This window comes from Triticum aestivum, chromosome 4D (genome assembly GCF_018294505.1).
Source record: "Triticum aestivum cultivar Chinese Spring chromosome 4D, IWGSC CS RefSeq v2.1, whole genome shotgun sequence".
NCBI lineage: Eukaryota > Viridiplantae > Streptophyta > Magnoliopsida > Poales > Poaceae > Triticum > Triticum aestivum.
Genome location: NC_057805.1, coordinates 16474524 through 16490292, shown reverse-complemented (window position 1 = coordinate 16490292; position 15769 = coordinate 16474524). Strand labels below are relative to the sequence as shown.

At 43.2% G+C, this 15769-nt stretch overlaps 1 protein-coding gene across 1 annotated transcript; it reads left to right on the top strand.

The window, feature by feature from the left end:
• Positions 1 to 380: 380 nt before the first annotated feature.
• LOC123095802 (importin-5) lies at positions 381 to 10743 on the top strand. The gene is made up of 19 exons (XM_044517366.1): positions 381 to 1968; positions 3347 to 3451; positions 3547 to 3612; positions 3686 to 3850; positions 4009 to 4083; positions 4196 to 4341; positions 5194 to 5329; positions 5436 to 5505; positions 5587 to 5714; positions 5810 to 5866; positions 6575 to 6760; positions 7038 to 7130; positions 7620 to 7705; positions 7808 to 7874; positions 7984 to 8050; positions 8128 to 8264; positions 9244 to 9335; positions 9476 to 9542; positions 10235 to 10743. Exons 1-19 carry the CDS (start codon positions 544 to 546, stop codon positions 10397 to 10399), a joined length of 3333 nt encoding a protein of 1110 aa, XP_044373301.1. The 5' UTR covers positions 381 to 543; the 3' UTR covers positions 10400 to 10743.
• Positions 10744 to 15769: the final 5026 nt, after the last annotated feature.

Below are 15769 nucleotides of genomic sequence, written 5' to 3'. Positions count from 1 at the left end.
CTCCACCGCACTCTCGCCTCCAGACACGAGCGCCTGCCAACCCACATCGGTTAACCGCCGATGACATCCAGAGCCCTACACCGCCTTAGATGATTATTTTTTTTTGGGAAAGAAACAACAAAAAGAGAAGAAAAACTCAAAAAGAGAGGAATCTGATGGATTTCTAGGAAACATGGACGAGGAACCGAAAAGCAACCAGAAAGAAGGGAAAGCAGGGTCTAATAGATGATGGCATAATTAGCAACAACAATGGTGAGCTGTGGCGTGCGCCGCTCTGGTTTTTGATAACCATGCCGCGGGCCACCACCCCTCATAACCCCCCCGGGCCCCGCGTCCAGTGCCTGTCCACGGCCCGCACGACTCCACTTCCCCCGATCCCCCATAGCATACCGAATACCGTACGCCCTGCCCCCCGACTCCGCCCCCGCCGTCGCCGCGCCGTTCCCCCCCAAAACCCAAAAATATCCCGCCGAATTCCACCGCCAGCGCCCACCACTTTCCCCTCCCCTCCCCCCCTCTCCCCGCGCCGCGCCGCCGGAGCCGATGGATCCGCAGGCGGCGGAGGGGCAGGACGCGGCGGCGGTGCTGGGCGCGGACCCGGCGCCGCTGACGGCGCTGCTGGGGGACCTGGCGTCGCCGGCCAACGAGGCGCGGTCGCGGGCGGAGCGGACGTTCCACGCGCTGCGGGCGTCCCACCCGGACCCGCTCGCGCTGCGCCTGGCCCACCTGCTGCTCTCCCCGACGCACCCCGCGGCGCCCATGGCTGCCGTGCTCCTCCGCCGCCTCATCTCCCCGGGCTCCCAGGCCTTCGTCTACCCGGCGCTCGCCCCGGCCACGCAGTCCTCGCTCCGCGCGCTGCTCCTCTCCGCGGCCTCGTCGCCCGGCCTCTCCAGGTCCATCTCGAAGAAGCTCTCCGACGCCGTCGCCGAGCTCGCCACCTACCTGCTGCCCTCCGGCTCCTGGCCCGATCTCCTCACCTTCCTCTACAAATCCGTCGCCTCCGCCTCCTCGCCCCCCGCGCTGCAGGAGTCGGCGCTCAACACCCTCGCCAGGCTCGCCTCCCACCTCGCCGCCGGCTTCCCCGACCTCCACGCGCTCCTCCTCGCCGCGCTCTCGCACCCCTCCTCCACCGACGTCCGCGTCGCCGGCCTCAACGCCGCCATCAGCGTCATCCAGTCCCTCCCCTCCGCCGCCGACCGCGACCGGTTCCAGGACCTCCTCCCCGCCATGATGCGCGCCCTGGCCGAGTCGCTCAACTGCGGCAACGAGGGCTCCGCGCAGGAGGCGCTTGAGATGATGATTGAGCTCGCTGGCCTGGAACCACGCTTCCTCCGCCGCCAGCTGCCCGACGTCGTCGCCTCCATGCTGCAGATTGCTGAGGCCCCTGGATTGGAGGATGGCACACGCCATCTTGCTGTCGAGTTCGTTGTTACCCTTGCCGAGGCGAGGGAGCGTGCGCCTGGGATGATGAGGAGGCTGCCCCGGTACGTCGGCAGGCTCTTTGCGGTGGTCATGACCATGCTGCTTGATGTCCAGGATGAGCCGGCATGGTACGCCGCAGTGTCTGAGGAGGAGGACGCTGGGGAAACTGGAAGCTTTGTTTTTGCACAGGAGTGTCTTGACCGGCTTGCAATTGCTGTCGGTGGCAACACCATCTTGCCCGTGGCTGCTGAGTTGCTCCCATCGTATATCGGTGCTGAAGAGTGGAAGAGACGGCATGCGGCACTCATGACGATATCACAGATTGCAGAAGGCTGTGCTAAGGTGATGACTAAGAATCTTGATCAGGTAGTTGGGATGGTGCTCAATTCTTTCAATGATCCCCACCCTCGGGTGAGGTGGGCAGCAATCAACGCAGTAGGGCAGCTTTCGACGGACTTGGGGCCTGAGTTGCAGAACAAGTTGCACCATGTTGTACTCCCTGCGTTGGCTTCAGCCATGGATGATTCCGAGAACCCACGCGTACAGGCAAGTGATTGCTCACCATTTGCATTCTAAGTCATCTGCATCATTGCCCTTTCAATATTCTTTCTTCTATCCTAATTTCTTAAAGCAGTGTTTATCATCATATCATGTAACCCACATGCTTGCTATATTACCATACAATTCATTTAAATGATAGATATTGTCCCCCTAGTGTGTGGTATTCCAAGTCTACTACTAGGGCACTGTTGGCAGTTATGTAACCAGTCATGTTTTGCTGATGCACACCTGATGTTTTGTGGTGTCTGACTTTGGATATGCTGATGTGCATTAGTGCACAGGTTGGGTATCGTCATCATAGTATTTGTATTGAAGATTTTATCATAACTTTTTACTAGTTTGTTGTGTTACACTTTGGAGTATTAGGCCTACTTTGGACAGCACATGTGTTTTAGGTCAAAACATAAAGTGGACTCTTAGCCTGTCTATGAAGCCAAGAGTTGGTATTTGCTAGGGCATTGTTCAAATTATTTGTAGGGTATTGCAGTTTATTCCCAAGATTTTTCTACATACTGGTTGATGGATGTTTGCACTTGTCATGCCTTTGGAGGCAATTCAGACTGGCTGAGTTTATCCGTATCACATGATGCGTTCTTAATTCCTGAGACGTTGGCTTGTATTTTGATTCCTTGCTGCTGCTTATAGAAGACATGAATTATGTAGATAATCTTTCAGTTAAAAATTGTTCTGCACCAAAATGATGATGACCTAGGAGTGGTTGCAGGTCGTAATGTTTTAGTTCTGTTTAGTACATCAACTCTTTTAAAAGTAAACCCAAATGAAATTCAAGAGCAGGGATCTCCAAACCGCCATATGCGTAATATCTCCTACAGAGATGAATTTGGAAGTGGACACCAGAGAGATTCAACATTCAAAACATTTTGCTTGGAGAACTTTAGTTAAATAAAACTGTTTGGCACAAAATAGATCTAGGATAGTGCCAGATCCCTGTACACCATAGATAGACTGCCTGCAGAACATCCAAGGGTGCTACTTGTACCAATCTTGGAAGGTTGGTGTCTGGATTGTTTGTTTGTTGGTCTTAGGTGTTTACGTTTCTGCAAGATATGCTTCAAGGGGTATATGAACATCTTCCAATAATCCAATGTACCCTGTTTACGCTGGAGTTGATGCTAGTTCAATGACCATACACGTGTACAAGCTATTCAAGACATTGGCATGACAGCATCTGATTGCATCTCACAGAAAAGCTTATACTGTTTATTTTTGTTAGTGTTTGCAACTTGTGCTTTCTTGGATGTGTACTTGAGTGATTGACTTGTCATGCGTGTTTCCTCCATCAAGTGATCAACAAGGCATGTTCTAACCTTTGTTTTGCATTTTATATTCCCGATGAGTTCAGGCACATGCAGCTTCTGCAATTCTGAACTTCAGCGAAAATTGCAGACCCGAAATTTTAACTCCATACTTGGACGTGATAGTCGGCAAACTTCTCCTGTTGCTTCAGGTAAATCTTGCTTCCAACCTTAAACTTCTAGAGGCTACGGTATATACATGAGCATATTTGATACATATTTGGAAATTTGTTTGTTTTGCTTATAGTCTGGAAGCCAAATGGTGCAAGAAGGTGCTTTGACCGCTTTAGCGTCAGCTGCAGATTCTTCGCAGGTACAACAGAAAATACCGTTGAAGGTTTTCTGGTCAATACTATTGCTAATTCATGCCAAACATATTGAATCAGGAACACTTCCAAAAGTATTATGATGCAGTCATGCCATATCTCAAGGCTATACTCATGAATGCAACTGATAAATCAAGCAGAATGTTGCGTGCCAAATCCATGGAATGCATAAGTTTAGTTGGTATGGCTGTTGGGAAACAGAAATTTAGGGATGACGCTAAGCAGGTAATGATATTTTTGTTGCTCTGGTTCATATATATTTCATGTTGTAAAACTTTCCATGTCAAGTATCAGGTTAGATTGTAGATATGTTATCTGCAACTTATTCTGCAAAATTCAATATTCATTGGTTGGTCCTTTGAGCATGAATGCATTTTGCTTAGGTTATGGAAGTTTTGATGTCACTGCAAGGATCTCACATGGAGGCTGATGACCCAATAACGAGTTACATGCTGCAAGTACGTCGGAAATCAGAATACGATTGGCAGTTATACGATCACTTGTGTGTTCACCTTGACTTAATCTAATTGTGATAACTAAAACTTATGCTTATTCTAAATGCATTTGTAGGCATGGGCAAGACTTTGTAAGTGCCTTGGTCAGGAGTTCCTCCCGTACATGAGTGTTGTTATGCCCCCTCTACTTCAGTCTGCTCAGCTTAAACCAGATGTGAGCATCACTTCTGCAGGCGAGGATGGTGAATCTGATGATGATGGGTATGTTTTAGGACTCCCCTCCATGTTTACATTGACATTTTGTCATATCTTGTTTTCTTATAGGGGGTGTAGGTGGGCGGAGCAGTTTGGTTCTTTTTGCTGTGCAACATGACCTTTTCAAAGTATTTAGGGACACATTTTGGTCTGATCCTCTTATATAGGTAATGTGCTGAAGTGTTAGGTTCCTAGGGTCGTCCTTATGTGGCTGCCAACACGCTAATGAGTGGAGGCATTGCCACTGTCACCCGGCAACAGTGGTGGTGGTTGAGAGCATTAGTGTTTTGTGGGTGAGGACGGGGAAGGCGCCACTGGTGGGCAGTGGAGAGGAAGGGACGGGATGGTTGCTTCAGTCATTCAGGTTGCTTGATGCCTTTGCTTTTCTCCCTAGGAGGAAGGGGGTGCTCTACATGAGGTCCAGGTTCCGATTGATCTAGGTTTGATCAGATCATGGCTGCAGTCACCCTTGTTTTATATGGGTCTGCCGAGTACACTGGTACCACAATTTTAGTGTTGGTTCAGTGGGCCAACGGCCTGAACCACCCCCATCTCTATTTACCTGTATTGAATTTTCATCCGCTGGTCACGGTCACATGATAAAAATGGTGAATCTGGCCATGCAGGCATGTTTTCAGTAGTTCCTGCATGATTTGGCATTATGATGTTGGTGATACTTTGGCTTGTTTTTTTGAATTTATGTGTTAGTCCATACAGGACGAACTAAGAATTAACTTGTATTCTATTTAGCTCAACCCACCTTTCATTGTAGCAGTGCCGAGACTATTAACAGAGAGGTTTGTGCTTACCACCTATATAGGCTAAAAGTTCCTTACGGCCTGTACTAAATAAATGCAGTGTTGAGACTATTACCCTGGGAGATAAGAGGATTGGCATCAGGACCAGTCTTCTGGAGGAGAAAGCAACAGCATGTAGTATGCTGTGTTGCTATGCTGATGAGCTCAAGGAAGGTTTTTTTCCATGGATTGATCAGGTCATGTTATCATTTTTTCTTCTTTCAAAATTCATCCTTCCTGTTTGTCCCACTTTCTTGTTGTGTGTGCGCACAAGGAATTGCAACTGAATCTGGATTTGTACAGGTTGCAACTACTCTGGTACCTCTCCTCAAATTCTATTTTCATGACGAAGTTAGGAAGGCAGCTGTTTCAGGTTAGGGATCTTCAATTTTGTTATATTTCTTTCTTGTATTTTACATGTTCTCAAGTTGTATGCATAATGCAATCTTCCCAGCGATGCCTGAGCTTCTACGTTCAGCAAAGTTGGCAGTAGAAAAAGGCCAAGCTCAAGGCCGGGATAATTCTTATCTTAAGCAACTATCTGATTACATAGTTCCAGCTCTTGTAGAGGCTATGCATAAAGTAAGTGCAGCTTCTAAGATGTTTCTTCATTCCACTTAGTGCTCATTCAGTTAGTTATTATTCTTTGGTCTAAGCCTGTTACTGTAACTCTGTAGGAACCTGAGACACAAATTTGTGCAAGCATACTGGAGTCATTGAACGAGTCAATTCAGGTACTGCATATTTGTGGCATTACACTGAAAAAGTTATGTTCTCTTCAGAAGCCTCAGTATTTTGACTTTGTGCACAGCTATCTCCTTATTTTGTCATAACTTTACTAGACTCGTTGGTCTTACTATGCTAAAGTATATGCGGGACTAGTGTTCTACCGTGTGGACCTCAATGGATCAGCATTGGTTTAAACTGTGATGTATTGGGTGGTGTAAGGTGTGTGGTTAGTATTTCCACCTGGGTTTGGGTGATTTTTAAGAGTCACCTACTCTGTAGTCTGTGCTGTATAATTTTGGCTATAAAATTAACAGGATTATGTCCCTAGTGCTGTGTTGATTAGCTCTTCTGCCTAAATATTTAGTGAAAATACTCTCTACCATTCAACTTATCCTACCTATCAATAAAGTGTGACAGTCTTCATCTGCTAGTACATGTCATCAACTCACAATCATCTGTGCCTTTTCAGTTGTGTGCTTATTCCTGCACTTGGTTTGGTGTAGATCATTGATAGATAGTAATAATCTGTTTCTTAAGATAAGGTGTGACAGTCTTCATCTGCTAGTACATGTCATCAACTCACAATCATCTGTGCCTTTTCAGTTGTGTGCTTATTCCTGCACTTGGTTTGGTGTAGATCATTGATAGATAGTAATAATCTGTTTCTTAATATAAAAAGTAGTAATAATCTGTAATTCATCACCTTCGTTCAGATGTCAGGAACACTTCTCGATGAAGGCCAGGTTAGATATATAGTGGAGGGAATCAAAGAAGTAATAACAGCAAGCTCTAATAGGAGGACAGAACGAACAGAGAGGGCGAACGCTGAAGATTTTGATTCAGAAGAAGACGAGCTACTGAGGGAAGAAAATGAACAGGAGGATGAAATCTTTGATCAAGTAAGCTTACGAAGTGCTAGACTGCAACTTTTGGACGAAGCAGCATACCAGTACTTATATTTTTGATACATGTGGTAATATAGACAAGTGGCCAGTATGTGTACTAAAATCGACTTAGATACCTAATTAATTACCTTATTCATGTAATTAAGAAATAAAAGTTGCTTGCATGATTGTTTTGTACTTTTCGCTAATGTAAACAGCGGCTAGTGCTAATGCTAATTGCTAAGCTCCATTACCAGTAATTTAGACAAGCTTACCATTTGTGATTTTGCAGGTTGGCGATTGTTTGGGCACTCTGGTCAAAACTTTTAAGACTTACTTCCTTCCATTCTTTGATGAACTCTCTGTCTACTTGACACCTATGTTGGTACGTGAAACGATTAACCATGAGATCTTGAAGCTATGTTTCACTAACCTATTCCCTTTTTTCTTTGATGAACTCTGTCTATTTGACACCTATGCTGGTAGTACAATGATTAACCATTGGTTGTGGGGGCTATATTTTATTAGCCTATAAGAGTAGCTCTGAAAACTGATCTTTACACAACAAATTATTCTTTAACTTTGCTGATGCCAAATCTTAAATCATGCTTCGTTACCCCTTTGGTCATTTTCAGATAGTATGTTCATAGAACGAACTGCTTGCGTAGTTGAATGTTTCTCATTTGCAATCCTTTCTTTAGATGTTTCCGAAAGGAAGCTTCGATGTGAATGTATATATGTTCTGTTTTTTTGGTGATCTGATGATCCGTGATAACCGCTAAACATCTCATTGCAAACATTATACTCTCCTAACACAATGCATTATTTAGATGGACCTCATAAGTTTATCATGTTTGATTTGATCAATTATTAGGGCAAGGACAAGACATCAGAAGAAAGAAGAGTCACCATTTGCATTTTTGATGATGTTGCAGAACACTGTCGAGAAGCAGCAGTTAGGTAACAGCTTTATGATCCTCCTACTCTTTTGTCCTAGATATTGTTCGTAAAACCTTTTCTCATGAAGCAAAGTTTTTTTGTTATCTGGTTCTCACTTCTCAGGTATTATGACACATATCTTCCTTCTCTGTTAGAAGCCTGCGCAAGTGAAAACCCAGACGTTAGACAGGTCTGAATCTTTCTTCAGTTACAAGGTTTAATGTGTGATCATATTGCATATTTTCTCAAGAAGTTTTCTTTAGAAGCCCATGGGTTCATTTTTAACCTGTTGTTTGCAGGCTGCAGTTTATGGTATTGGCATCTGTGCTGAGTTTGGTGGTTCTTCATTTAGGCCTCATACTGGGGGTATGTGTTTTACTCATTATGAATCAGGCTATTTCATTGTTGCAGTTGTTGTTGACGTTGATATCTTTTTTATGCAGAGGCACTGTCCAGATTATACAATGTAATCAAACATCCTAATGCATTGGATTTGGATAATGCGATGGCATATGACAATTCTGTTTCCGCTCTTGGAAAGATATGTCAATTTCATCGTGATAGCATTGATGCATCTCAGGTATCTTGTGAGCCATATGCCTTTGTATCCTTACTCTTATATTGCACACAACCTGGCATGCATGCTTGGAATGTGTGGTGATTAAATGTAGAAGTATTTACTTTAAACTCCTGCATTTGTGTCCTTGAGAATCCAGAAAGGGCTTGGGAATGGGTATTCATGTTTGACATCAATTCGATAATAAACGTTGTCAAGGTACAACATCATTTTCCTTAAGATAAAAAATAGCTGTATTTGTTACTCAAAGCAGATAACATCACCTCAAGGCTCAGAGGGTTTACTGTGTGCAAACATTTAGCCGAAACCTTCAAGTTATGTGTGAACATTAATTTGTTTTAACTAACAATACATGTCTAATTGTACGATGAAATTAGACTATGCAATCATACCTAATATTGAACTTGTACTCCTTTCGGCCTTACAGTATTCAACCAGTTAATGTACACCAGTATTCAACCAGTTTTCCAGGCAGGTTATACATGGATATTTTCCCTTTTTCTTTGAATTAGTGTGAGAATTCGTAATTCTCAATAGTGAACACATTGCCTACGACACCACTATTTCTGTTGTAAGCTAAAGATCTACTTTGTTGTAATATGCTGCCACTGAAGGGGATTTGAACTAAGATATGCTACCTGTGTCTCAAAATATAGGACTTTTTTGACACTATCACAATGTCAAAAAAGTCTTATATTTTGAGACAGAGGGAGTACATCTGAACCCAACAGGCCAACAATACTAAGATGTCATTATGTAGTTTAAAAAGGAAGAAAGGAAGATAGTAGTTCTTTCATCAATTGCTCATTGGATCTTTAGGAATTCAATGACACTTCACTATGTCCTCTTGCCCCAAGTATCAAATGATGGTATATTACCTGTCAAATGATGAGTACTTTTGAGACAGAGGGGGTACCTTTTTTACTAAATCAATTCCTTAACCAGTGCTTCTGACATGCAACACCTTTTTTTATTTTAACAGGTCATTCCTGCTTGGTTAAGTTGTTTGCCATTGAAAAATGACCTAGTTGAGGCCAAGATTGTCCATGAACAGATGTGTGCAATGCTTGAGAAGTAAGCAATAGCCAAAAAATATTTCCACTGGGATTTTACAGTTTTGCCAAGTCATGATGTGGAATAGAAATGCCAACCTCCATTTAGTTAGTAGCATGATTATGTTTCTCTCTTGCTAACTTTGTTGGCACGACTAACAGGTCCGACAGTGAGCTTTTGGGCCATAATAATCAACATCTTCCAAAGATCGTATCTACTTTTGCAGAGGTATTAATTTTTGTTTATATTATTTCTTGATTCTCAATGTAACTTTTCCATTTTGTTTGATTTGCTGGTAAAGATGTTACTACCTGCATTTTTGGAGCCATAAAGGATTTCTTCTATATTTGTATACTATGCATCTTATGTCTTGAGTTCTGAAAATTGATTTGAAATCAGCACTTTGAAACTGCATATCCGTGTTAATCCTAATAGGCATATAAATACACCTCAAGAGTATCGACAAATGTGGTACCAACTAGTGTGTCTGGTTAACCCTGTCAACCTCTAGGCTGAACCCTGAAACTGGGAGTACCTACTGTGGTACATTGACAATTTTTGGTCACGATGCTGTCATCAGTAGTATGTTCTTTTGCAACCATTTGTTACTCTGTCTCAACTGCCTGATCATCAGTTACCCTACATGCAATTAGCTTTTCTTTTTTGTTATCTTATTTTAGAATCACCGGTCCTTCTATAGTAGCACTAAATTATTCTTCATTGCTCGAGACTAATTTGTGTTTGTCTGTCTAGTCTACAATTGATGCAGTCAATTTGACAGAAACATTGCATTTTGAAATGTACTTTCAATATAATGTGAGCTCTATCTATAATACAATCACAGGGCTATATGGCTCACAATATCTTCAGAACGTTCAACACTATCTGTTTAACACCATATATATTTTTGCTGAGTGCAGATCTTGTGTGCCGGCAAGGATCTGGCAACAGAACAAACTGCTAGCAAGATAGTTAATCTGCTAAGGCAGCTCCAAACCACTCTGCCTCCTTCAGTACTTGCCTCGACATGGTCTACTCTTCAGCCACAGCAACAGCTCGCGTTACAATCTGTATTGACATCATAGCTAACCAGAATGACCTCAGTCGTGTTACATATGGAATTCAAAGCTTACCTTTTTTTCCTTTCTTCTTGTGTTCCATTCGCACATTTTTTGTGCTTGGGTTGCTGGGGTTTGTGCAGCATACAAATGCCCTGGGCTTTTGTACCAAGGGCAAGGTTTGCATCAGGTGTGTATATTTTATTGTGGAGTGATGTGTGCGAGGCTGGGATGTCTCCACATCGCCGTGGCAAGGTTGTAAAGTGACATATTTGGCTAGTGATGTTAGTTGGGTCGAATGAGTTGTAAATTAACAGCAATTTTGATCGTTGATGGTTGATGTCGTATTCATTCTGTCAACATTTGTTCCATCTTGTTCGAGGGTTGTCCATTCTGGATGTTACCAGAGTGTTGAAGTGATTTCATGTCGTTTAATTTCTTAACTGAAACAGATGAAACTAGGTCAAGACGTACTTAAAACTGCTTTGTACTCCCTCCATTCCTAAATATAAGCTGTTTTGGTAGTTCAAATTATAAACTACCAAAATGTCTTATATTTAGAAACGGAGGGAGTAGCTCTCGTTTCGAAACTATAGGATTGCATATATTGTAGGAATATTAAATGTATAGAAGATCTGTGTGGACTGAAGAATATCTATCATTGTCTGTGTTAAAGTTGTGTGTCTCATCTTACTAAATTTAACACTGCCAGTGTATGTTCTGTGACTACATGGATTTTTATTATTATTTCAGATTTAGATGTATACTTAATACTCCTTCTGATATAAGACGTTTTACATCCAATATGTGAGCATATTGGATGTAATAACGTCTTATATTATGGGACGGAGAGAGTATATAATTAAGTGTCTTGGTATGATATGGACTCATGTGCAGAATAATCCAGGGCTAAAACGTGTTTGGTTCTGTTTGTAGAATCTGAAACATAAATTACCATACTATATTGTCAAGTATAGACCATAGATTACAGAGTAGGGCATTTTGGAGACCGAGCTCCATGAAGGCCTTTATTTTGAGAAGTTCAAAATTCAAAATTTCAGTTTCAAGAAAATCTGAAAAAGGAATAGACCATAAATTTCCGTTTCTCCATAAGACCTATTGCGTAAGCCAAAAGGAAGAGGAAGGAGTGCACAAGAACGGTAAGAATGGGAGCCATGAGGAAAGGATTCATGCCAAATATTTGCACCCCAACACTAGAGGTGCAAACAAACAAGGAGGACCTTCCTCTATATTCCCATTCCTATTGCTCTCGAGCTCTCTCTTTTGTTTTCTTCCCGGCTTACTCTTAGTGCTTACAAATCTAGTAACACAAAACTCTTGAAGAACAAGCTTGAAACTGGATAAAGTGTTTCATTTTTTAGGTATAAATAATGGGTGGTGCACCATATGCAGAACCTTTGAGGAGTAAGCAATGAAGACAACCAGTGCATTGGGGCACCATTATATAGCCAACAGGCCTGCCATTCAATGATAATGGGGACATGTAATCACCTGCACTGTCCTATTGTCCTCTACTCTTAATTAAGGGCATGTGGCTAAAGATCCCTTTTGCTTAGCTTTATTACCCATATCCAAAACTAGTACATAATATAAGTATCAGCCTTTTTTAGAACAATATATGTATCAGCATGAGCATTTATACTGTAAAAATATGTACCAATAATAATATATGAGCTGAAAATAATATGAAATTGAAAAATTAAATCCTATAAGTGAACTTGGAAAAATTTCAAAACAATGGGCAAAGTACCACCGTGGTGACAATTAATTGGAACACAAGGTATTTCGGACATAAGACGCGTCTTACAGATGACAATATATGATTAAACCATGATTAGAGAGGTCCCATATCAGCAAAACCAAAATTTCTATAGTACTTTTTATCAACATATTTTTTGTATAGTCCTATTGTTCTAGAAGTAATTTTGTATCTAAATTTTGAAGGTTGTACACAACTATGTACATGGAAGGAAATACATATAGAAAAACATATATCGTAGGAAACCACCGGCCACACCCCCTATGAGAAGAATACATGAAGGTATAATGATTACATATTCAATTTAAACTCACTATACACATCAGTTCAACATGGATCACCTAGCAATACTGTGATCAACGTATTTTTAGAACTAGGTTCAAACACGAATGAAGAACAAGACCCCAGAGAGTGTATGGTACTTCTCCCATGCCGAAGTACTTCGTAATTCAACCTTGTAGCTCGGCCACCATTCCTACAAGGATTAAATCACCCATGTTGAGATGCAAAAAAACAACATGTTCATGATTGGGGAAATAAGCCTTATCCCGCACGTGTATACATAAAACAACACCATTTTATGATCAACTGTACAGATTCCATTGGAGATACCATTTTTGAGGTCACAGATATATCTTATTGCAGCCAAGGTTGTTTCTTGATAGCCTGTGTATCTATCCATTAGTTTGATATCCTATGTGTGATGTCTTTCAGAATCGATGATAATGCACATATTATTACATGTTTTGTGTGCCAATTACCATCTTTCTCTCTTAATTCTGCTCGTAATCTCAGCTACAGTGGTCAGCAGTGGTGTGTCATGATGTGGTTTAGTCTCCAACACAAGTTCAACATAAAGAACCATTCTATGGGTTAAAGTTGTGTGTATCATCTTGTTAAGTCTGAAAATGTGCTTGTTTGTGTTCTACGAAGTCCCTTTTTCAGATAATAGATATGTATAGTCCATAATACCTGATAAGTAAATTAGATGTCTTGACATGATAAGGACTCATGTGCAGAATAATGTGGAGCTAAACATGTGTGTCATTATGGAGTAAGGGATGTTAAAGAAACGAACAAACACAAAAATAACAATCCAACTTTGTAGGGTGAATGAACTTGAATTAAATCATATTATACTATGAATCATGTTTCATGTCGTGCGAGCCAAAAGGAACAGGAAAGGGCACCAAAAAATAGGCATGGGAGGCTTAGGAAAACTCAACCAAAGCCTCTTCGGGTGTTACATGAGGAACTGAGAGGTGAGAGATTAAGCCTTCCTGTTCTTAGGCCTCTTTTCTTCCTCTTCCTGTTATGCATATGTATGTTTTATTTCCCCCTAAAGCGATTTAGCAAACAAAAAGGAAGAGGAAGGAGCGCCTAAGAACGATAGGAATGAGAGGCATCGGGAAATACCAAACTGAATCGTCACCTCTGGACAAGAGGTGAAGAACCAGCTAGGCTTTCCTCTATGTTCTCATTCCGATTGCTCTTACACCCTCTCTTTCTTCCTCTTCCTAGTTCACTTTTGAGATACCACATCAAATATGTGCACACACACATATTTGGTTTCTAAGCTAAAGCAACCAAGCAATCCCAAAAAGGAAGAGGAAGGAGTGCTTGAGAACAATAGGAATGGGAGGCATTGGAAAACACCAAAGCAAGTCCCACCTCCAACACAAGAGGTGAAAGAAAAGCAAGTTAGGTTTTCCTCCATGTTCCCACTCCCACTGCTCTTATGCCCTCTTTTCTTCCACTTCCCGGCTGGCCTTCAAGTCTCAAGTTATCTAAATATGTTGACGCATGTCTATTGTTTCTCCATCGAATCTATTGTATAATCAAAAAGGAGAGGAAGGAGTGTGCAAGAATGATAGGAATGGGGGTTATCAGGAAAAGATCCATGCCAAATATTTGCACCTTCAACACTAGAGGTGCAAACAAACAAGCAAGGTTTTCCCTCATGTTCCCACTCCGAGTGCTCTCAAGCTCTCTCTTTCTTCCTCTGCACTGCTTTCTCACGATGCCTACATAACTAGCGAAACAAATGCTCTCAAATAACAAGCCTGAATTGTTGTACAAAGTGTTTCAGCTTTGAGGTATAAATAACGGGCAATGCACCATATGGTGAACCTTACGAGAATAAGTAATGAAGGCACCCAACGCATGGGACACCATTTGTGACGCCCGGATAGTTAAGCTACAGTTAACCTCCGCTAATGATGCCACGTCACCTCGGATTACTGTTGATAAACTCGCGTCAGTTTGAAACCCAGTTCAAATTTTAAAAATCAAGCAAACAATAAAAGTTTTCAAATTTTAAAACTAAAATGTTCGGAGTGAACCAAATATTGCATAGATAATTATGATGGAGAAACCATACCTTTATAAAATATTTAAATACTGTAAGATGAATAAAACAGTAGCGAAAACTATTATTTAAATACTTTTAAATATTAAATAATTACGAAACTATTTTAGCTTGGGTAGCAAGTTAATGTGGCAGTGGCATATTTGGTAACATCAAATTAGGTGCCATTTTGGTATTTTGCTAAAACAAAAAATAAAAGGAAACTAAAAGAAAACATAAAGTAAAAATAAATAAAAGGAAAAGGATAAAATGAAAATAAAAGGAATAAAAAGCCCCCCCGACCCAACGGGGCCACGGCCCAGCCAGGTCGGCCCACCTAATTGGCCTACTTAGGCCTCCCCACCATGAAACCCTAGCCCACACCCCACTACCCTCGATCCCCCCTCTCTCTCTCTCGCTCGGTTCCCCTCCCCCGATCTGGATCGGGGGGCGCACGCTGCTCGCCCCCGACGCCGCCCAGTTCTGCCCCGCCGTCGCCGGCGCCCGCCTCCTCAACCCTCCTCCCCGTCGGACCGCCCCGAGCCCGGAGCTGCTCCCGACCCCATCGCCTCGACGCACGTCGCCGTCCTCGACGCCCCTCACCAAAGCACCACCACCGTCGCCCTGCTGCCTCGCCGTCGCGTCCCCGACCTCCTCCCCATGCCCCGCTGCCCTTGACCCCACGGCCCCGCGGTGAGGCCTTCCCCCCGACCTCTCCTCCTCCTCGCACGTCACGGCACCGTCCGCGCCCAGCCGCGGCCCCGCACAGTAGTCGCCGCGCGTCCACCACGCGCCCGGCCGCGCCTTCCCTCCCCGCTCCCTGCTGCTACGCTGCGTCTGCAACCGCCGGTAGCTGGTCCCGACCGCGCCCGCCTATGGCTGCCGCCACTCTGCCTGCGCCTGCCACCGCCCTCGCCGCTCCGCGTTGCGCGCCGCAGCCACCGCCCATGACCACGCCCGCCTCCCTTGCTGCTCTGGCCCCGTCGCGTCTGCGTCGCTATGGCCCCGCCCCTGCCGGTGTCGCGCGCTGCCGACCGTTTCGGCCGGACCCCAGGTCACTGCCGTCGAGCCCCTACCCCTCCCTTGCGTGCGTTGTTGCGGCGGGAGGTGGCCAGATGGGTCACTGACCACCAGGCCCCACGCCCCTGTTAGAAAACAAAAAGAAAAAAGGAAAAATATATATGATTAATTAATTAATTAAAAAATTAATTAACTTAGTTAACTCTGTATAGTTAACTATTTAAATCTAATTAACTTGCTAATTAAAGTG

Excerpts from the sequence above, each read along its gene's own strand:
- LOC123095802 (XM_044517366.1), top strand. The coding sequence starts at position 544 with ATGGATCCGCAGGCGGCGGAGGGGCAGGACGCGGCGGCGGTGCTGGGC. Across the intron at positions 3,851-4,008 it reads TTAGGGATGACGCTAAGCAG|GTTATGGAAGTTTTGATGTC; the intron begins GTAATGATATTT and ends CATTTTGCTTAG. Across the intron at positions 5,867-6,574 it reads CATTGAACGAGTCAATTCAG|ATGTCAGGAACACTTCTCGA; the intron begins GTACTGCATATT and ends ACCTTCGTTCAG.